General features: G+C 41.2%; 1 protein-coding gene across 13 annotated transcripts in view; it reads left to right on the forward strand.

Annotated features, from left to right (window-relative positions):
• Nucleotides 1–21853, forward strand: part of LONRF3 (LON peptidase N-terminal domain and ring finger 3) — a 152949-nt gene that overhangs the window by 119519 nt on the left and 11577 nt on the right. For 10 of the 13 annotated variants that reach the window (XM_070606012.1, XM_070606007.1, XM_070606008.1 and 7 more), the window contains 5 exons: nucleotides 12498–12612; nucleotides 14824–14945; nucleotides 16863–17021; nucleotides 17702–17864; nucleotides 19151–19300. In XM_070606012.1, the coding sequence (XP_070462113.1) occupies nucleotides 12498–12612; nucleotides 14824–14945; nucleotides 16863–17021; nucleotides 17702–17864; nucleotides 19151–19300 (709 nt within the window). The remainder of the gene's footprint in view (nucleotides 1–12497; nucleotides 12613–14823; nucleotides 14946–16862; nucleotides 17022–17701; nucleotides 17865–19150; nucleotides 19301–21853) is intronic. The other 3 variants (XM_070606006.1, XM_070606004.1, XM_070606001.1) reach the window with 1 other exon arrangement.

A 21853-nucleotide genomic window follows, 5' to 3' on the forward strand; every position in this document is an offset into this window, starting at 1 on the left:
GCACATAAAAGTATGGTTCTAATGAAACGAAAATCACTATGTGGATTGTCACATGGGCTGGCTTATGTCCCTTACTTACAGATTGCATTCTCTGTACTCCTGACTTGGAAATACCTAAAGAGTAGGAAGGAAGCGATCTACTCAGAGGTCACAAACTGATGGCCCACAGGCTGAATGCCTTTTGTTCGGTCTTCATGGGATTTTTTTGGTTTGTTGTTAAATGTGAATGTTTTGAGGCAGGACATGCACTTTCCAGTTGGTCATGTGCCCCCCTCAACGCCCTACACCAGCCCGTGTCTCATCTTTGCTTTACTTTCCTGGCCCCTTGTAGGTATTTAAGTTCATGACCCAGGAACTAATCTCAACTACTGAATCAAGACCTCCAAGCTCAAGGGCTAATGTCAGCACCACAGGCCTATTCTTTGGAAGCCCCCTAGGGGGCCTGACTAGTTTTTATTTTGTGCCATGAAAAGTAGTTAGTCACGGGCATGTGCTTCCTGGCCAAGCGTCTCCCCTCACCCAGTCATCTCTACTTTCTCAGATCTCTGGGGAGGCAAACTATCCACAGGCTTGTCCACCCCCTTCCCAAAAAAGGAAGCTGCTACAATCACGGGCTGTGTAAAAAAATGACTTTCATTTGTTTCATTTCACAGCTGTGATTTTGTGGCTAAGAGGAGGAGCTCCAAAACCAGAAGGCCTGGGTTTGAACCCTGGCTCTGCCACTTACTGGCTGTTTGACCTGGAGCAAGTGACTTTCTCTGCCACTGATTTCTTGTCAGTAAAATAGAGAACAGTAGTACTTACTCTGTGGGATTATTATGATTAATTGAGAAAAATCTACTTAAAACACTTAGAATAGTGCTTGACGTAGAGTAAGTACTCAGTAAATGTTAACTAGTTTTTCTTCTGGACCAGAGTTTCTTTAACTTTAGGTCCATGGACCCCTGAGGAGGTTCTATGAATGGATTCTAATAGATCTATGAATTCCCTGAAGTTGTGTGTAAAAGTGTGTGTGTATGTGTGTGTTTCCAGGACAAAGTCCACAGCTTTCGGTAGATTCCCAAGTGTGTCTTTTTTCCAAAAGAGCATAAAAGGAAGCTGAAATGTTTGCACAAAAGTTGTTAAGATAGTTGACCCAGGAGAAGAGATGTCAAGAAAAATTTTTTGGTCCACCACATAGTGGGATCCATCCACGGAGGATCCTCAGATGTTTTCTTGCCCTTGACAAGCACATATGTCTTCCATATCAATCACATGTGTTTGTATTTGGAATAACTTTTCTTGTCATCTGGATGAAAATGAGTGAGGCAGCTGTTACCTGAACATGTATTTCTTCTTTCTCTTAAAAAAAATTAGAGTTGTCAGATTTACTCATAAGCTCTGCCAGACCTGATAACGAACAGTTCGACAGAATGTAGCAGCTCTCCAAGAAGGCCTTCCAGATGCTGTTGGGAATTTTAGTTGCAGTGGGCGAGGGTGGGATGGGCTATATAACCAGTGCCCTTTTACCACCTCCCTCTCCCCTCTCACGACAAAGTGGCAGGTGGGTCATGCCAGAGCCAACGTATGAGATAGAGAAACTGCTTGCAAGCAGAGAAATGGACCTCCGCAGGTAACGCCGTTGTGGCTCTGAGCCTGTGATGTGAGCCGTGGTCTTTCAGATGTCAGACCTTGGTTGACTTGATTCAGCTGGCTCAGAAAACCCAGGTCTTTGGTGTATTTATCCACTTTAACACTCCTCCAACATCCAGGGGACACAAAGGCAAACACACAGACCCGTCCTGTTTGTGTTTTCCCTGAGGACTAAGAGTCCTGAGATTGAAGTTCTTTTGTTCCCTTTCCTCTGCTCTCTCTCTTTTATCTTCTTTGTCCCTGATCTCAACAGGGGGTTTCAGAGAAGGGTTAGAAATTTGGTCCAAGAAATAAACACCAAGAGGATAAGACCCCCTTCTAGTTTGCTCACTCTGAGTTTAAAAGCCATCATTTCTCTTATCCTGCCCCTCTGTTCTAAGTGAGACTTCAAAACGAAAACTCATTGTTGCCTGGAGTAGCTTTTGGGTGGGCTGGTGAGTTATGGGGAGACTCTAGCTGCTTTCTGGTGCAAAGAAACCTGCCAAGTCCACAGAGCATTTCTGAGCTTGAGGCTCTTAAAACTGTAGCCCTTGGTCAGAAGCATGTAGTTCCCCTTCCAACAGGATTTGTCTGTAGGTCAGAAATCAGATGTTGACAGAGGCTATTTCATATACATGCTTTAGCTTGAATGTTTGCAGTCTTGAAAAAGTTCCTCTTTCCACTTCTCTAGTGTTTTCCTTCTTTTTATTGTTGTTAAGGTTATTATCAGGTTGTGTTATGACCCTCATGTGTCTTTTGGGGAGAGGGTCTAAGGGTTGAGATATTTTCAAACAATCTGCCGGGTCATGAAACTAGACATTTGTACCTCCTGTGCAAGTTTCCAGAATGAAGTCCAGTCCCGTGGTGCCACATTGGTAGAAGACAAGTTAGAGTGTGAAGCTACCCATTTTGAGTCTAGAGAGAAAATCAGGAGCAGCTTATACATTTCACAGGGAAAAGGGTGGAAAGAGTGAATGGAACAATCATTGAAGGGTGCGTTCATGAGGAACTTTCCAGTCTCCAAGTCTCCCTTGCTGGAATAGGAAAGCTCTGCTCATGGAAGATGCTCCCTGATTCCAACACCTCAGAACTCTGCCCCTCAGTCTTTAGTGACTGCAAATCCTCCCTTGAGATTTACCTGATATGGATACCCTAACCATTGGGGGGCCACCTCTGCGGCTACTGTGGAGCAGCACCTTTAGGGTGACAAGGATATTTGGAGATGTGGAGCAAGAATGTTTGATATTTGAACCAGTTACCTGGTGGCCCAGTGACCTCTTTGTCAATTGAACGAAAAGCTTTATATTTAACCTACTTTTAGCTACTCAAGTAGCTGGGTGTTAAGGAGTCGGTTCACTCTCTCCCTCTCTCTTCCTCCCTCTCCCCATCCCCCTCCTTCCTTCTCATCCTCTCTTTGCTCTCATTTGAGAGCAGCAGAAGAACACAATACAAGGATGTAACTGGTGGGAAAAGATCGCTATTTCCAAACAAGACAAACGTTTTATCCCAGCTGACATCGAAGTGAAAGCATGTATTATTACTGTTGTTTACTCCATCACTGTGACAATGTAAAATGCTTTCTGGTGAGAAAATTTGGCCCTCCTCTGATTTATAAATGCCTCCCCGAAACTGTTTTCTGAAATTATTGCCTAAAGTGGTAAATAAATGGGAGAAGAATTTGAGTATATATCTATTTCCAGCTCTATCTATATATATAGAATTCTCTCTCTGTCTCTTTGGGGCAGAAGAAGAGGGGAGGGAGGGAGACCGAGAGGAAGGGAGAAAGGTGTGTGTGAGTATGTGCATCTACATGTAGATGGATGATGTCTAGATAGAGATGTACATACAGTCTTGGCTGTGTCATACAGTGGAGAAGGAAGATGGGCTTGGGAATCAGATATGACTTTATATCCCAAGCCCTGCTACTTACTAGCTAGCTGTGTGACCTTGGGTGAGTTATTTAACCTGCCTGAGTCTTCATTTCCTCAAAAGTAAAATGGAGGGGCCGACCCCGTGGCCAAGTGGTTGAGATAAAACGCTTCGGCGGCCCAGGGTTTCACCAGTTCGGATCCTGTGCGCGGACATGGTACCACTCGTCAGGCCACACTGAGGCGGCATCCCACATAGCAGAGCCAGAAGGACCCACAACTAAAATATACAACTATGTACCGGGGCCTTTGGGGAGAAGAATAAAAAAAAAAAAGAAGAAGATTGACAAAAGTTGTTGGCTCAGGTGCCAATCTTTAAAAATAAAAAACAGCTAATCATAATCACCACCTGTTAATAAAGTTAATTTATATGAAAAAAGGTATTACACACACCCAGGATAGCAAGAGAAATATACTTGTTCCATCTGTTCCCAGTCCCTTTATTCCATCAGCCTCTGGAGTAGCAGAGTAACCCTGAATATAGAAGTGAATTCAGTATTGAAAGGTGATATATTCTAAGCATCTGAACCTTGAATTATTTTTTATCAAATTATTATCAAAGTAATAATTATGCAGCCTCTGTGGCAGCATTCTTGTTTGTGACCACTCAGATCAAAGGCATTTCAATCCTAGCTCTTGCTAAGAGCTGCTATATCCTTTTGTGTCTGTTTCATTCATCCGCTCATTAAATGTCAATATTTGTTGCAATGAATCAGGGAGCTATATCATTGTTATTTTATGTAGATTACATTCTTGAATGAACAAAAGCCCAATTTGAAATTCTCAGGAAAAATAGTTTGGCAGATACAGATTCATCAAACATCTTCATCATTAGCATTATCGAACAATGTATAAAACTCTTTCAGATTCATAGGACTCAGATTACTGAGGAAATGAGATTCTGGTTTGGCTACTCTATTGTAGTTAGATCACAGTAGTGGTTCTAAAATTAGCCTGCAAATCACACTTCTATTTTTTCGTTTTCTTGAGTTCATATTCTATTTTTTTTTGAGGAAGATTAGCCCTGAGCTAACATCTGCTGCCAATCCTCCTCTTTTTGCTGAGGAAGACTGGCCCTGAGCTAACATCTGTGCCCATCTTCCTCTACGCCTGCCACAGCATGACTTGACAAGCGATGCATAGGTCTGCCCCTAGGATCTGAACCGATGAACCCAGGGCCGCTGATGGGGAATGTGCACACTTAACCGGGGTGCCACCAGGCTGGCCCCTGAGGTTATATTCTTTATAATATTGTGTGATTTTGGGTATACATTGTTATATATCAGTTTCTGTATAGATTACATTGTGGTCACCACCAATAATCTAGTTTTTATCCATCACCATACACGTGTGCCCCTTTATCCCTTTCGTCCACCCCCCAACCTCCTTCCCCTCTGGTAACCACTAATCTGTTCGCTTTATCCATGTGTTTATCTTCCACATATGAGTGAAGTCATGCAGTGTTTGTCTCTCTCTGTCTTATTTCACTTAACATCATACCCTCAAGGTCCATCCATGCTATTGCAAATGGCACGATTTTGTCTTTTTTAGGGCTGAGTAGTATTCCAGTATATATATATACTGCATCTTCTTTATCCATTCATCAGTTGATGGGCACTTGAGTTGCTTCCACTTCTTGGCTATAGTGAATAATGCTGCAGTGAACATAGGGATGCATAAGTCTCTTTGAATTGTTGATTTCAAGTTCTTTGGATAAATACCCAGTAGAGGGATAGCTGGATTTTACGGTATTTCTATTTTTAATTTTTTGAGAAATCTCCATACTGTTTTCCACAGTGGCTGCCCCAGTTTGCATTTCCGCCAGCAGTGTATGAGCATTCCCTTTTCTCCACATCCTCTCCAACATTTGTTGTTTTTTGTCTTGGTGATTATAGCCATCCTGACCAGTGTAAGGTGGTATCTCATTGTAGTTTCTATTTGCATTTCCCTAATAATTAGTGATGTTGGACATTTGTTCATGTGCCTGTTGGCCATCTATGAATCTTCTTTGGAAAAACGTTCATATCCTCTGCCCATTTTTTTTGCATCTTTTTTTTATTGAGGTTATGATAGTTTACAACATTGTGACATTTCAGTTGTACGTTATTATTAGTCATCTTATAGGTGTGCCACTTAACCCTTTGTGCCCACCCCACTTCCCACTGGTAACCACTAAATAGTTCTCTTTGTTCACGTGTTTTTTTATCTTGCACATATGAGTGGAATCATACAGTGTTTGTCTTTCTCTGTCTGGCTTATTTCACTTAACGTAATACCTTCAAGGTCCATCCATGTTGATGCGAATGGGACGATTTTGTCATTTTTTATGGCTGAGTAGTATATATATATATATATATACCAGGTATATATACCATATCTTCTTTATCCAGTCATCAGTCGTTGCTCTGCCCATTTTTTGATTGAGTTGTTTGTTCTTCTGTTGTTGAGTTGTATGAGTTCTTTACATATTTTGGAATTTAACCGCTTCTTGGATGTATGATTTGCAAATATTTTCTCCCTGTTAGTGAGTTGTCTGTTTTGTTCCTGGTTTCCTTTGCTTTGCAGAAGTTCTTTCGTTTGAGGTAGTCCCATTTGTTTAGTTTTTCTGTTGTTTCCCTTGCCTGAGTAGACATGGTATTCAAAAAGATGCTGCTAAGACCGATGTCAAAGAGTGTACAGCCTATGTTTTCTTCTAGGAGCTTTATTGTTTCAGGTCTTACATTCAAGTCTTTAATCCATTTTGAGTTAATTTTTGTGTATGGTATAAGATAATGGTCTACTTTCATTTTTCTGCATGTGGCTGTCCAGTTTTCCCAGCACCATTTATTGAAGAGACTTTCCTTTCTCCATTGTATGTTCTTGGCTCCTTTGCCCAAGATTAGCTGTCCGTAGATGTGTGGTTTTATTTCTGGGACTTCAGTTCTGTTCCATTGATCTGTGTGTCTGTTTTTGTACCAGTTCCATGCTGTTTTAATTACTATAGCCTTATAGTATATTTTGAAGTCAGAGATTGTGATGCCTCCAGCTTTGTTCTTTTTCCTCAGGATTGCTTTGGCTATTTGGGGTCTTTAGTTCCATATGAATTTTAGGATTCTCTGTTCTATTTTTGTGAAGAATGTCATTGGGATTCTGATTGGAATTACATTGAGTCTGCAGATTGCTTTAGGTCGTATGTACATTTTAACTATGTTTATTCTTCCAATCCATAAGCATGGGATATCTTTCTGTTTCTTTATGTCTTCTTCAATTTCTCTCAATAATGTCTTATAGTTTTCAGTGTATAGGTCTTTCACCTCCTTGATGAAGTTTATTCCTAGATATTTTATTGTTTTTGTTGTGATTGGAAATGGGATTGTGTTCTTGACTTCTCTTTCTGCTAGTTCGTTATTAGAGTATAGAAATGCAACTGATTTTTTAAGTTGATTTTGTACCCTGCAACTTTGCTGTAGTTGTTGATTATTTCTAATAGTTTTCTCATGTATTCTTTAGGGGTTTCTATATAGAATCATTACATCTACAGACAGCAAGAGTTTTACTTCTTCCTTTCCAATTTGGATACTTTTTATTTCTTTTTTTGCCTAATTGCTCTGGCCCAAACCTCCAGTATTATGTTGAATAGGAATGGTGAGAGTGAGCACCCTTGTCTTGTTTTAGTTCTCAGAGGGATGGCTTTCAGTTTTTCACCATTAAGTATGACGTTGGCTGTGGGCTTGTCATATGTGGCCTTTATTATGCTGAGGTACTTTCCTTCTATACCCATTTTATTGAGAGTTTTTATAATAAATGGATGTTGGATCTTGTCAAATGCTTTCTCTTTGTCTATTGAGATGATCATGTGGGTTTTATTCCTCATTTTGTTAATGTGGTGTATCACATTGATTGATTTGCGGATGTTGAACCATCCCTGCGTCCCTTGTATAAACCCCACTTGATCATGGTATACGATCCTTTCAATGTATTGCTGTATTTGGTTTGACAATATTTTGTTGAGGATTTTTGCATCTATTTTCATCAGTGATATTGGCCTGTAATTTTCCTTCTTTGTGTTGTCCTTGTCTGTTTTTGGGATCAGGGGTCATGTTGGCCTCATAGAATGAGTTAGAAAGCATTCCATCTTCTTCAATTTTTGGGAATAGTTGAGAAGGATATGTATTAAATCTTCTTTGAATGTTTGGTAGAATTCTGTAGAGAAGCCATCTGGCCCTGGACTTTTGTTTTTAGGGAGGTTTTTGATTACTGTTTCCATCTCTTTACTTGTGATTGGTCTATTCAGATTCTCTATTTCATCTTGCTTCACTTTTTGGAGGTTATATAAGTCTAAGAATTTAACCATTTCTTCTAGGTTATCCAATTTGTCGGCATATAGTTTTTCATAGTATTTTCTCATAATCCCTTGTTTTTCTGTGGTATCCATTGTAATTTCTCCTCTTTCATTTTTTATTTTATTTATTTGAGCCTTCTCTCTTTTTTTTATTAATGAGTCAGGCTAAGAGTTGTCAACTTTGTTTATCTTCTCAAAGAATCAGCTCTTAGTTTCATCAATCCTTTCTATAGTCTTTGTAGTCTCTATTTCATTTATTTCTGTTCTAATTTTCATTCTTTTCCCTCCTTCTGCTGACTTTGGGATTTGTTTGTTCTTCTTTTTCTAATTCCATTAGGTGTAGTTTAAGATTACTTGAGGTAGGCCCATATTGCTGTAAATTTCCTTCTTAGTACTGCTTTTGCTGCATCCCATAAGAGGTGGTATGTTGTGTTTTCATTTTTATTTGTCTCCAGGTATCTTTTTATTTCTCCTTTGATTTCTTCAGTGATCCAATGCTTGTTCAGTAGCATGTTGTTTAGTCTCCACATACTTGTGACTTTCCAAGCCTTTTTCTTGTAGTTCATTTCTAGTTTCATAGCATTGTGGTCAGAAAAGATGCTTGCTATGATTTCAATCTTCTTAAATTTATTGAGGCTTGCCTTGTTTCCTGACGTATGATCTATCTTTGAGAATGTTCCATGTGCACTTGAGAAGAATGCGTATTCTGCTGTTTTGGGATGGGATGTTCTATATCTATCCATTAAGTCCATCTGGTCTTGTATTTCATTTAAGGCCACTGTTTCCTTGTTGACTTTCTGTCTACGTGATCTATCCCTTGATGTGAGTGGGGAGTTGATTATTGTGTTGCTGTTAATTTTTCCCTTTGGGTGCGTTAATAGTTGCTTTATATACTTTGGTGCTCCTGTGTTAGTTGCATATATATCCATAAGTGTTATGTCCTCTTGGTGGAAAGTCCCTTTTATCATTATATACTGCCCCTCTTTGTCTCTCATTGTCTTTGTTATCTTGAAGTCTGCGTCTACAAATCATGCTTTTGAAAAACATTTTAAATTGTGAAATATACACAGTGGAAAAGCACATAAAAATATAAATATATTCTCTTAACACAATATTGTAAAAAGGATACTCACACAGTTTTCTCAGTTCAAGAAATAAAACATTGCCAGGATCCCAGAAGCCACCCACATGCTACATTCAAATCACGAGTCCCTTCCCCTCCCCCTGATATCACCATCTTGACTTTTATCTCCTTTTTTTAAAAAATAATTTTACCACCCAAGTATGCATCTCTAAATGGTGTAATTTAGTTTTGCCTATTTAAAAAAACACCTTTATATAAATTGAATTATCCAGAATGTATTCTTTTGTTCTGACTTCTTTTCCTCAGTATTAAGAGTTATCTGTGTTATTGCATGTAGGTAAAGGTTGTTCATTTTCATTAGTGTATAGTGTCCCATTGTATGAATCTACCACAATTTATTTATCAGTTCTGTTATAGATGGATATTTGGGTTGTTTCTAGTTTGGGGATATTATGGACAATGTTGCTATGAACAGTTTTTATGTGTGCTGGGGCATATAAATCTTTGCCTATTTTCGATTGGGTTATCTCTTTTTCTTACTGACTTATAGGAGCTCTATGTATAGTCTAGAGACAAGTCCTTAGTTAGTCATGTGTGCTGCAAATACCTTCTCCCACTCTGTGGCTTGCCTTTTGCTCTCTTAATGGCATCTTTCGATGAACTTAGAAGTTCTTAGTTTTAATGCAGTAAAAATGATCAATCTTTTCATTTACAGTTAGTGTTTTTGTGTGTGTCTTATTAAACAAATCTTTTTTTTACCTTGAGGTCATAAAGATATTATATTTCATCTTCTAAAAGCTTTACTGTTTGCCTTTCACATTTATTTTTATAGCCCACATGGAATTGATTTTTGTGTATGGTGTGAGAGACAGTCCACCTTCACTCCCCTCTATGGATGGCTAACCATCCCAAATAGCATTTATTGAGAGTGCTATTTGTGTATTGAAAATCCTCACTCTGCTTTGAAGTGCCACATTTGTCATAAATCAAGAATCTGGATCTGGGTCAATTTCTTGGCTTTCTCTTCTATTCCTCGGGTCTCTTTGTTCTTGTGCTAGTCCTACACTGTTTTAATGGCTACAGCTCTATTTTATGTTCTGATGTCTGGTAGAGCAAGTTCTCTCACACTGCTGCTCTTCAGAAGCGTCTTGGCTCTTCTTGGCCCTTTGCCCTGCCTTATAAAGTTTAGAAATCAATTTGTCAAGTTCCACAAAAACAAACAAACAAGTGAAATAACCCATTGGGATTTTTATTGGGACTTATTTTAGGTCTTCTTTATTCTCTTTCAATGGAGCATTTACAGTTTTTTCCAACAGAGGTCTCATGCATGTTCTGTTAGATTTATTCCTGGGTACTCGATTTTTAAAAGCAGCTGTAAATGTCCTCTTTTAAAAAATGTGTTTTCTCATGTTTGTTGCTGGTATATGGAACTACAATTGTATGTGTGTGTATGTATACTTACCTAGAAGCCTTGCTAATTCTAGCAATTCCTATTAATTCTAATAATTATTCTGTAGATTTGTTTTTATATTTTCTAAGTTCATCAGCATATGATTTGTGACTAATGACAGATTTGTTTTTTTTCTTTCCAATTCTCACTTTTGTTTATTTTTCTTGCCTTTGTGCACCAGTTAGGACCTCCGTCATAAAGAATTTTTTGAAAATTAATTTTACCTTTTGGCCAACTTAACTAAAATTTATTAATTCTGTTAAATTAACTGCTTTTTAAACAGGATTATAACATTCAAAAAGTAGAACAAAGCGAATATATGTAAAGTCTCTCTCCTATTCCAGACCTTCATTGGCTGGTGCAAAATCGCAAATCTCTGCCCCTCCCCTTGACCTGCTGAATCTCAGACTTTATCCACGGGGGCCTCACTGTGTCTGTTTTTTAAAGCTTGACAGGTGACTCTGATAATTAGGTTTGGCGACAACACAGAGGATTCGCCTATGCAGAGATTAGTAGGATTGTGTAATACAGTGATTCTCAACCCTGCCTGCACATTAAAACCACCTGAGGAGCTTTACAAGCTCTTGATAACTGGCCTTTACCCTAGACCAACTGATCTGAATCTCTGCAGGTGTGGTCCCAGGCACATGTCGTTTTTCAAAGTTCCCCAGGTGATGAGGGTGGTGGGGTGGGGAGGAGCAGGAGGGTGGGCTTATGAAGGGGCATAGGAGACGTTTGAGGGTGACGGGTATATTCACGATCTTGATCGTGGAGATGGTTTCATACGTGAGTACATATGTTAAAACTTATAAAATTTTACACTTTAAGTATGTGCAGTGTGTCACATGTCAATTATACATCAATAAAGCTGTTTAAAGAAAATGCCCCCCAGGTGATTCTCACACACAGCAATGGTTGAGAATCATTGTTCTACTAGAAAGAGCACATGACTGGAAGTGGAAGTTGCATACACTGTCATCTGCCAAGGGTTGGCTGGCACACGGAGATAAGCAACTTCATCCCCTCTGGACCTCAGTTTGATTCTGGTTGGTGGGTTCAATTTTTCTCAGGCACTTTTCAGCCTTGACGTTTTGATTCTTCTGCTCAGCCTGGCAGTGTGGGCTAGGCTGCTGGTGCACCTCCTGGCCACACGAGGGGGCTGTGCAGCTGACGGCCTCTTCCTCTCAACTGAACATTCTCGTGATGTCAAAATAGGCTGGTCAGGCGTCTTTCCCTTCTTTCTGCCCTCTTGGTGAGTGCGAGCCCCACTTATGAACCATCATCTTCAGCTGCCCCCACCAAGTGGTCCTGCTGCAGGTGAGCCTTTCTTTAAGCAAAGTAAATCCATGAATCTCTGAAGGTATAGGACAGCTTTTTAAAAGATCCCCAGATTGCTTTGAAAATATCCAGCTCCTGCAAAGCAATTAAAATAGGATCTAATGACGTATGTGTATATGTATGTGTCTGTCTATCTATCTATCAGTAAGCACATTAACCATGTTACTCTACTATTCCTAGGAAAATGATCCATCCTTATAAAAGGCAGTTATATGTTTGTTACAGGTGCAGTTTCGAGATCCTTCAGGCAGTAAACATTGCTTAGGTGAAAAATGGAATCAAGGTTAGCAAACAGCTATGTAATGTGATATAAAGTACTTAATGGGTAAATGTGTGAGAGTGTGTGTGTTTATCTGTGTGTTTATCTATCTGTTTACATATACTCAGGTGAACAGGTTGGCTAAATATTTTAGAATGGAATCTATTCAGACACTGGGCATTAATCTTTATTTTTCTGGGATCTGACCGGGAAAAAAAATCTGGATGCTTCAGAAGAGACTGACTAGAACTAATGTTACAAAATTATCTAGCTAAGTCCTAAACTTTAATAAATGCATTATTTTAAAATCCAGCTCAGAAATAAAAATCAAATGCTTTTCTGAGGTGCAACAACAACAGGGTTTTTTTTAAAAAGGAAAGAAATTCCCCCCCCTCAAACACACACAGAATTTTCCAATAGTATTATAAAATCTTAACATTGAGTAGCTCTGTCTTTTATTTTTGGTCTTATTGCAGTTTTCTTCCATTTTGATTCCTAAATTCCAGATTGTTCTATGAGCCAGTCACAACACCTTGTGGACACACATTTTGCTTAAAATGCCTTGAAAGATGCCTAGATCACAACGCCAAGTGTCCACTGTGCAAAGATGGTCTTTCACAGGTAAAAGATTATTTCTTTCTTGATTGGGTTAGCTGATTTGTAATTGATTTACTAAGACGGTGTCCTCTTGGATCCCAAACCTCTGCACTGTGCTGGGGCAAAATAACCCTTCAGGCCATCTATGGATTTCTCCTGTCTTATAGCCATCTGTCCCCTCTCCACAAAGTCCTTCAGGAAAATGAGGCAACATTTAGCTTTTTATGAACTAAATTGGTAGTGAAATTAATTTGTGTTGGAAACAAAAATATTAAATTGAGGATAAACATGGATTCTGGTTCTAATCCCATCATGGTGCCTGATTCACTATTATCTTGGGTGAATCTTTTGTCCTCTCTGGGCTTGGACTAGATGAGCTCTGATGTTCCCCTATCATCAATGTTTATTCCATAATTTGAAGAGACCACTCCCAAGTCCCCAGAAAAACCTTGCACCTTCAATGTGGTCCTTGTCCCAACCCTCAGGAGTCACTGTACTTATTAGCAAATACTTGGCTTCTTGAAAAGCTCTGGGGCTTCCAGGTCCTCTAAAAATGAATCTCACAAACTGCCACCTTTGTTTTTCAAGTGGACCTGATGGAATTTCCTACAGCACAAGAAGACTCAGGAATCTATCTTATTTTTCCTCCCTTATGGACCTGTGTGCCACATTTTACAATCAGTATTAATGTTCCTTGACCTCTGTCATCCTTGAGGAGGGGTTGCAGATACAAGACTATCTTTAGGTGAAGTCACATGTTAAGCTTTCCCAACACCCCAACATTTAAACTAAGGGAATGGCATGAAATAATCATACAGGATAACGCTGAGGATGTGTATTGCGTTGGGGGGAGGGTCAATGTCATACTTTGCTTAGGTAAAGGGGTGAGATTTACTGGCCTGATTGTAGGTGAGAAGCTCATAGTCCTTATACTTAAATGATATATGTGTTGTGGTAACACTGCAACATTCAGATAAGCAGAAGAAAGAAGAAGAAAAATCTACCCATATGCTCATCACTTGGAGAAAACCACCATTAACGTTTTAGTATGTGCCTTTTCTGGGTTTTCGTTTCAGCATCAGCAGAGGAGTCACCTCCTTCTTGGATTGGCTACCTTCTGAGTCATTGCTTTTCCCCAAGGGCTGGAACTGGGCAAAGCAGTTGATTCTCCTGCAGCCAGGCATTGGCAGTGGCTGATAAGGCATCCTAGAGGCAGATGCTGTGGGGTCCCAGACTCGGACTAGAAGAGATTCTCATCTATATCTGTATATTCACAAAGGGTCACACTTACACCATTTTCCAGATAGATAAATATCTTATTCCAGTCACGTTCACTGCAGAATAGACAGACATAGCCCGACTGGGAAAGGAAACGTTGTCTGAAGCCAGCCATTTTATACTCAGGAGCTCCCCCTGCTGGGTCTGTGTGGGTAGTTTCCATAGCAAGGAATTCTCTGCAGATGTTTTAATTCCCATCGTCTGGTTCACGTCGTTAAATACCCAATACTTACAGATCCCTGGATGTGCATGGGGGAGGGGTGTTTGGGAGGAGAGTAATAGTGGCACCTGAGCCTGAATTTGGTTCAGAAATCATGGTTTATAACAGAATTTCAGTGATACCTAGATGGTATATTAAAAAAACAAATAGACAAACAAAATCATTAGCATTTAGCTGGTTTTTTAAAAAACACTAAAGTTAGAGCAGAAAAAAATATTTAGACTTGCAATGTCCAGAAGCCAAGCATCGGAGTTGGGGTGGGGGTGGGGCAGGGCAGCAAAGGATCAGTGATTGAAAATTGCCTTTTAGTCCCCTAAACCTTTTGACCACTGATTTTCAGCATATTCCAGATGGAGACCATTTCTGTGAACTTGTAAACACAATAATCAGAAAAAAGAAAGGGAGGGATTCCCCCCCCCCCATTTTTTTTTTAACAATAACATGGTCTCAATTTCAGTGTTTTAGGAAAGCTATGAGATTTTTAAAACTTCAATGTAGGTCTTTTTCCCTTGTTAAAATATTTTTTTCTAATTATAAAAGTAATCTATTGTGTGTGGTTTTTTTTTAAAAACTCTGACATCCAAAGAATACATACATTATGATAATATCAGCTGCTAATGTTTGGGTCCAAATTACTCCAATATATGGGTCGTTTGACTATTTTACTGATTCCATCAGAAGTGATTTGCGTTTTTCTGATGACTGCATAGTATCTAATTGCTTTATTCCTCATATAGTGCTTGGCATCAAGAAAATACAGCAAAAATGTGATAATGGAAGAGCTAATAGCTAAATTCCTTCCAGAAGAACTGAAGGAACGAAGGAGGCTTTATGAAGAGGAAATGGAAGAACTTTCTAAGTATGTATATGCATGTTTCTATTTTCATTTCCACTCATACTAGCTCATAAAGCTGAATATGCACATTTCTTCCTAACTCCTCATTCCGTGATATCACATTGGTAGCTTGCAATTGGCCGTGGTGAGAGTATTTACACCACGGAAATCAGCAAATGCTGTAAACTGGGATTTCTTCTTCCTGGAGAGCCATTGTTCAACATTTGCCAGCACACCACTGAAGAAGCATAAGCCAAATCACTGACCAGCTCACATCTTGGCACTAGTAACTGGGTGTCGCTGGCAGAAGTAAACTGGAGTAGCTTAATCAGGGGAACTTAGGAAGTATACACAAGACTATTTTCAAGTACTTAAGCAGGTGCTATGAGGTTAAGAACTTTGGTGTCGGCCAGACCTGGGCTTAAGACCCTGTTCTGCCACAAAGTGAGTATACTTCACAACTCTAGGCAAGTCACTTAACTTCTCTGGGCCTCGGTTTCCTCATCTGTAGCTTGGGAATAATAATAGTTCTTACCTCATGGCCTTGTTATAAAGATCAAATGGGCTAGTGCATAGGAAGCACTTACAAGTGGTAATAGTAAGAATGCTGCTTGTTATATGCTTCCTCTGCTGTGCACAGGTACTGTGAGCCGTGAAGCGTAGGGATGGAGATAGAAGTAGGACTCCAGGCTCTCTGCCTGGCTGGAAGAACAGCTCACGTAGCAGAAAAAGCAGGAGGCAATCACTAATTTCTGCCTCTCATACTGCCGCCCTCCCACCTCCCCATCCCCAGTGGAATCCTCATAGCATCCTGGGGGCGAGGTTCCCAATGGCAAAAGCTGTCTTGGTTTTATGCCCACCCTGTAGAGAACTTTTCTAAATTGCCACCAGATTGGCTGAATGTGCCTCTCACTTTAAATAACATGTTTTCCTGGGAAGCTAGAAATGAAATCCGTTTTTCTCATAGACTTATATTAGATCTACTCAGGGCATCTTTATCTTTACCTCTAATTCTTAAGTTCACCTTCAGTCTCTTGGAGCCCTCCTCTCAGATATTATTTACTGTCTTATTAATGAACACTGGAATATACTAGATGGATTTCTATTTAAAGGAATCCTAAACTTAATCCTTTTGAGAGTTGGGCAGATCATCTTATATCTTCTATCAGTAGGTTTAGGTTCAGATGTTCCTATATTAGATTTACTAGACAAATAAGAGAACAGTGATTCAGGAGGAGCTGGCCCCATTGGTGGTTGCCCATCAGGCTGTGTGTCTGAATCTTCGTGGGTACTTGTTGAAGGGCAGACACCTGGGTCCTGATTCTAGAGCAAGTGCGCCAGTGTCCCTGGGGGTACTGCAGCTCAGGTGTCTAGATTTAAGGGCCCCTGGTGATTCTGACACAGAGGAGTGTTTGAGCATCACTGAGCTGGATTACTCTTGCCTCTCTGTTGCTCCCTCCTCCGCCCAACTGGGCCTGCCATGCAGTTCTTCTGGGGGCTTTGCAAATTTGAGATGCTCACGGGGACCTTGCAGAGATTTCCCCACCATCCCTCTGGAGAGCTAGGTCGACTTTTACCACGAGTACCCTCCCCCATACTGCCGGCAAGACACCCAAAGAGATTGTTTTGAGTGGAAAGCAGGAAAGAAAGAAAAAATTTGAAGCATAACTATCACCCCAACGTTAAGGTACTAGAGAACTTCTTTAGCCAAATTAGAATGTGTGGAGTGGCAATTTTAATCTCTTAGCCCTTAGGCTAACCTCTGTACCAGAGAATGAGACTCAGCCCACAGCATCAGTTGCATTTCATTATTTTTTATCAGCTCTCAAAACTTGATGTCTCCTTGCCCTCCTGTGGGGGAACCACATGGTGATGTTTGACCAGCCTTTCTGTGTTCTGCTCCGTTGCTCTGAGATCCGTGTCATTTGCTCTTCCTGACAGCTTAAATAAGAATGTGCCGATTTTTGTGTGTACTATGGCCTATCCCACCGTTCCTTGTCCCCTGCACATCTTTGAGCCTTGTTACCGTCTGATGATTCGTAGATGCATTGAGACAGGCACAAGACAGTTCGGCATGTGCCTTGGTGATCCTGTCAAAGGGTAAGTGAGGAGCTATGTGAGTAAAGGGAGGTTGAGTGGAGAGGGTTTTTGTTTTACTTTGGGGTCCTCCCAGGAGATGAGGAGGCACAGCTCCTGAGCTCTTGACATTTAGCCAGCTCATGACCCTGAGCATTTGTAAGGAACAGGGTCCCTCTGGCCCCTAGTTTAGATGTGAGAGGCTGCCTATTTAAAGGAACAGGATTAATATTTTGTTAAATGGGTGGTATATACTGTAAAACTTGTTTGGTAAGAGTATGGGCCCTAGAGTCAACTGCCTTGGTTCATATTCTGGCTCCAGCCTTGGAGCGAGTTTGTCTTTGGGCAAGTTACTTACCCTTTCTGTGACTCAGTTTCCTTATCTGCAAAGTGGGTACAGTAATAGCACCTACCTCGTTGGGTTTATTGGGAGGATTGGTGTGTTCATAACGAACACAAAGCACTGAGCACAGTACCTAGAACGTAGTCTGTGATCAATAAATGGCAGCAGTTCTACTAATACATTAAGATTTTTTTCTTGCACAGGCACTGCCTATTGTGTAGTTGTAGCTGTAGTACCTGGGATAGGCAAATAGGCAGAAGTCCCTCGAGGCGCAGCTTGGGGTTACAGAAATGGCTGGGGGCCAGGCCAGGGAAACAACTCATCAAGAATTTACTTTCTTGACTCCGTTCCCAATAAACAGGTTTGCGGAATATGGCTGCATCCTAGAGATCAGAAACGTTCAATTCTTTGCCGATGGCCGCTCAGTGGTCGACAGCATAGGCAAGAGGCGCTTCAAGGTCCTCCATCAGGGTCAGCGGGATGGTTACAACACAGCCGACATTGAATACATTGAAGACCAAAAGGTGAGGGTGGCCATTGCCAAGAATCTCAAAGCCAGGCTATCCCTGTAGCTTGGCAGACAAAGATGGTTGCGAAAGGATTTCTCAGCACTGTTGGGGGCCTTGGGATTTCTCACCAAATTGCTGCGGCAATGTTGAATGCTGCTGGTTTGCTGTTTGGTTGTGGAATGGCGATGAGAGTGCCCAGTGGCCTGGCTCTCCCTGCTTAGTTGCTGAGTTGTATTCATGCATAAGAAGCGCCAAAACAGAGGCGGGCCCCGTGGCCACGTGGTTAAGTGCTCACGCTCCGCTTCAGCGGCCCAGGGTTTCACCAGTTCTGATCCTGGGCGTGGACATGGCACCGCTCCTCAGGCCACGCTGAGGCAGCGTCCCACATAGCACAACCAGAAGGACCTACAACTAGAATATGCAACTATGTACTGGGGGGCTCTGGGGAGAAGAAGGAAAAAAAGATTGGCAACGGATGTTAGCTCAGGGCCAATCTTTAAAAAAATTAAAAAGGAAGAAGAAAGAAATGCTAAGCCAGACCAACCCTGGGCCCATTCAGCCTAGGAGTTAGGTCTCTGTTGGTGATGCCAAGGGATAGATCTGGAGCAGGGTCTACACATATGTATTTTATTTACCGGTTTATTTACATTTTAAAACTTTTGAGATAATTGTAGATTCACACTCACATTTGTATTTTTAAATGTGCAAGCTGGATAAGAGCCATTCCCAATAATCCATCATCCCGTAGGGCAGAAAGATGACATGTCCAGTTACTCCTTAGTTTTCTGGACTAATGAGAAGAGGAGGTAAATAATCCCACGTTCATTTATATTTACCTTCACTATATAGTACAAGATTAATAAATAGCTAATCAACGAATAAGTGTATTTCACTTGAAAGATAGAGTTACACACTGAGACACAGACACGTTTGTGTCTCTTCCTAGTGAGCAATGGGAAAGCAGATGTAAAAAATGAAAAGGACAGAGGTATAAACCGGCATAACCTAGTTTAACAGCATGCCTCCACTCAGGCCAGTTTGAATCTCTGGTTTTCTGTATGTCTTACTGTTTCAGCTAATTTATCCAGCTGAACTTTTCTCCTTTCTCCATCCTCAGCAGTATTTACACACAGTCCATCATCTGGCTGAGAAGCCTTTCTCATACCACACAGGAGAATGCCAGATGGGTGAGCATTTCCGTAGAGAGACAGGATGGATGCTCAGAGAGTCAGGTGTCAAAAGGGGCTCTAGGAGTGATGGAGAAGGTACAAAATGCTTCACTTCCACTTTGATACTTTCAGGTTCAAGGAGAGGATTGTGCTGAGCTCATGGGATTACATAACTGTGTCTATGAGCAAGCAGCATCGTGGTTTCATTCACTCAAGTCATCCCTGAAGAGTCGGATACTCAATCACTTTGGTCCAATGCCAGAGAAAGATGCTGACCCCCAGGTATATAAAAATGTCTCTTTGTAGTCAGTTGCCACCACCAGATGAGAGAGCCTGGGGTTTGTGATTAGATGGGTGTGTGGTTGCCATCCAGAAAATCAAGTGTAAAGAGGGGAGATGCATCCAAGCTGGTATCATTTGGCTGGGCAGTGGGCATCATGGGTAAGACCAAAAGTATCCCAGGTCAGAACTGGAGTGACTAAAGGAAAGCAGTAGGAACTTGGCTCCAAGACAGGTTTTGAGAAATAAGTCTGGTGAAAGTGGGAACACAGACACCATCAACAGAAGAACCTTCAGTGGGAATCCATATTCACAGCATGGTAATGGTGACGAGATTCATGCAAAGGCCAGGCTTAAGAGAAGGGTATCCTGGGAGCTAAGACCAAAGGCCGCCACTTCCAGGAAGCTTCATAACCCTCTCCCCCGCCTTGCTTCAGGACCTAGGAGGCAGGGCCAGCTACCTTCCAGGATTCTAACTGCAAGACCACAGAAACTTTTTACCCTCAGCTCCCTCAGTGTGCAGCCCTTCAGATCTATACCTTTGTCAGTGTCCTCATCAGGGGTGAGCAAGTTTTCCTGAGAAAACTGACTCAATCTTTAAATTTACCCTCGGCTGAGTTATACCAGAAGGCAGTTCATTAGAGGGTACTGGACCAGTCTGTTTCCTGGGGAGACAGGTCCATTCGAGAGATCAAGCTACAGATCAGAAGCTCTCTAGGAAAGTGGAGATAGTGAAGTTTTACCAAGCTTTTCTTGTCTGGTATAAATCAGGGAATACTCTCTTTCTAGGGCAAGGCTGGAGATCTCCTAGTGAAATATTTCCCCACTGTCACCTTTCTCACATTCCGAGCTGGCGCTCCTATATCATCATCTCCATAACTCTTTCAGTTCTTTACTTACACGCATTCCTGATTCTGTCACAGTAGTAAAATAGAACATGTATATTCTGACTTCCCTGCCAAAAGACTGGCCTACTTACCCCTCTAGCTGTGTGACCTTGAGTAAGTTCCTTCCCCTTTCTCAACTTTTCTTCCATCTCTGAAAGGAGGGTCGTAGATGAGGAGATCTCTGAAGTCCCCTCTTCTTCTTGCATTCTGAAGCTGTAAAACACCAGTCTGTTTCCTAACGGGCTGAAGTGTCTTGCTTTCTCCAAACCACGAAGGTGGCTCCTTTCCCCCATGCAAAGGCATTGTGAGTGTCGAGGGAGAAAGGCCAGTTAGCGCTTCCCAATGATCCAGCTCCTGGCTCTGGGCCACTGTGACTGAGGACTACAGCAGAGCTCTGAGCAAGCTCATGATCAAGCTTAACGTTCCCTTTCACCTTCTGGAAAGCATTTTCCCCCAGTCAGGAAGAAGATAGCAATCAGCAATGATAACAGCATCTTCCACAAGAGAAAACACAGATACCACAGACTGATTCATAAGGGATCAGTGACACAGAAAGCTGAAATCTTGGGTTTCAGTTCCTTTCTTATTAGGACTGTTATCATATCACTTTGGCAGCAGCAGCAAAAAAAAACCCCAAAACAAAAAAACCCATCCAGTTTGATCCAGTCAATGCTGCAGCCCCAGTGGTCCCATTAATAAGAATGTTCTAAGCCTCGGGAGGAGTTTTCTAAGAAACATCCACAAGTATTAACATCAGCTTAAATATCTTTGTTAGTGACCCTGGGAAAGAAAGTTCAGAATATGTCAATCTGATGTTCAGAACTGATACTAGAAGGGAAAGCATGTTACAGATTGCAGTGAGAGATGAAAAAGAATCCGAAGGAAGCTAGAGGGACAGAGAAGCAAAGGGGGCAGTGAGGAGTGGGAGAGAATCAGATGAATCAATTTGGAGGCAAATAATCCCACGTGTAGGTGGTGTGACCAGAATGTGGTTCTCCACAGTCCTAAAGGCAACCTTCTGAAAGTTGTAGGCAGAAAGCTCACTTGGGGCTTGGTAGGAAATAAGTTACCAGTGTCCAAAATGTGTGCCTGGGAAGCTGCTTACAAAGAGAAATTTGGTGAAGGATTTATGTCAAATGGGAAAGTCTTTATTAAAAGGGAACCTGGGGACAGAATACATTTCTAACGTGAATGTGTTTTCTAGTTGGAATTTTTGCAAAGTGAGATTGCTGTGCATTGGGCTGTGAATGCCCAATGTGGGCTGTGAATCACAGGCTTTTGTTTTAGGGGAGAAGCTAGCTGTGGCCCTATATAGTGACATGGCACATGTGGACTATGTTGCCTTCAGCCAGAAGCAGGAAAATGAAGGGAGTTAAGAGACATGCAAAACCTGGGGGTCGTGGGAATCAAAGGCCCACATGTTCTATGCATCAGTCCAAAGGACCTAAACAGAATCTAGGAAGTGGAAGAGACTAAGTAGTGGACAGTCCAGCTTATAAAATCACACTGGCCAGGAAGTGTAGTGTATCTGCTAGGATATTGGTTTATTTGCTTTAACTACTTTAACCATTTCCATTTGCTTTAACAAAAATAACTATAGCTTAAACAAGATAGAAGCTGTAAGTCCTGGAGGGTTAGGGCAGCTCTGTTCCATGAGGTCATTCAGACA

This window comes from Equus przewalskii, chromosome X, assembly GCF_037783145.1.
Source record: "Equus przewalskii isolate Varuska chromosome X, EquPr2, whole genome shotgun sequence".
NCBI lineage: Eukaryota > Metazoa > Chordata > Mammalia > Perissodactyla > Equidae > Equus > Equus przewalskii.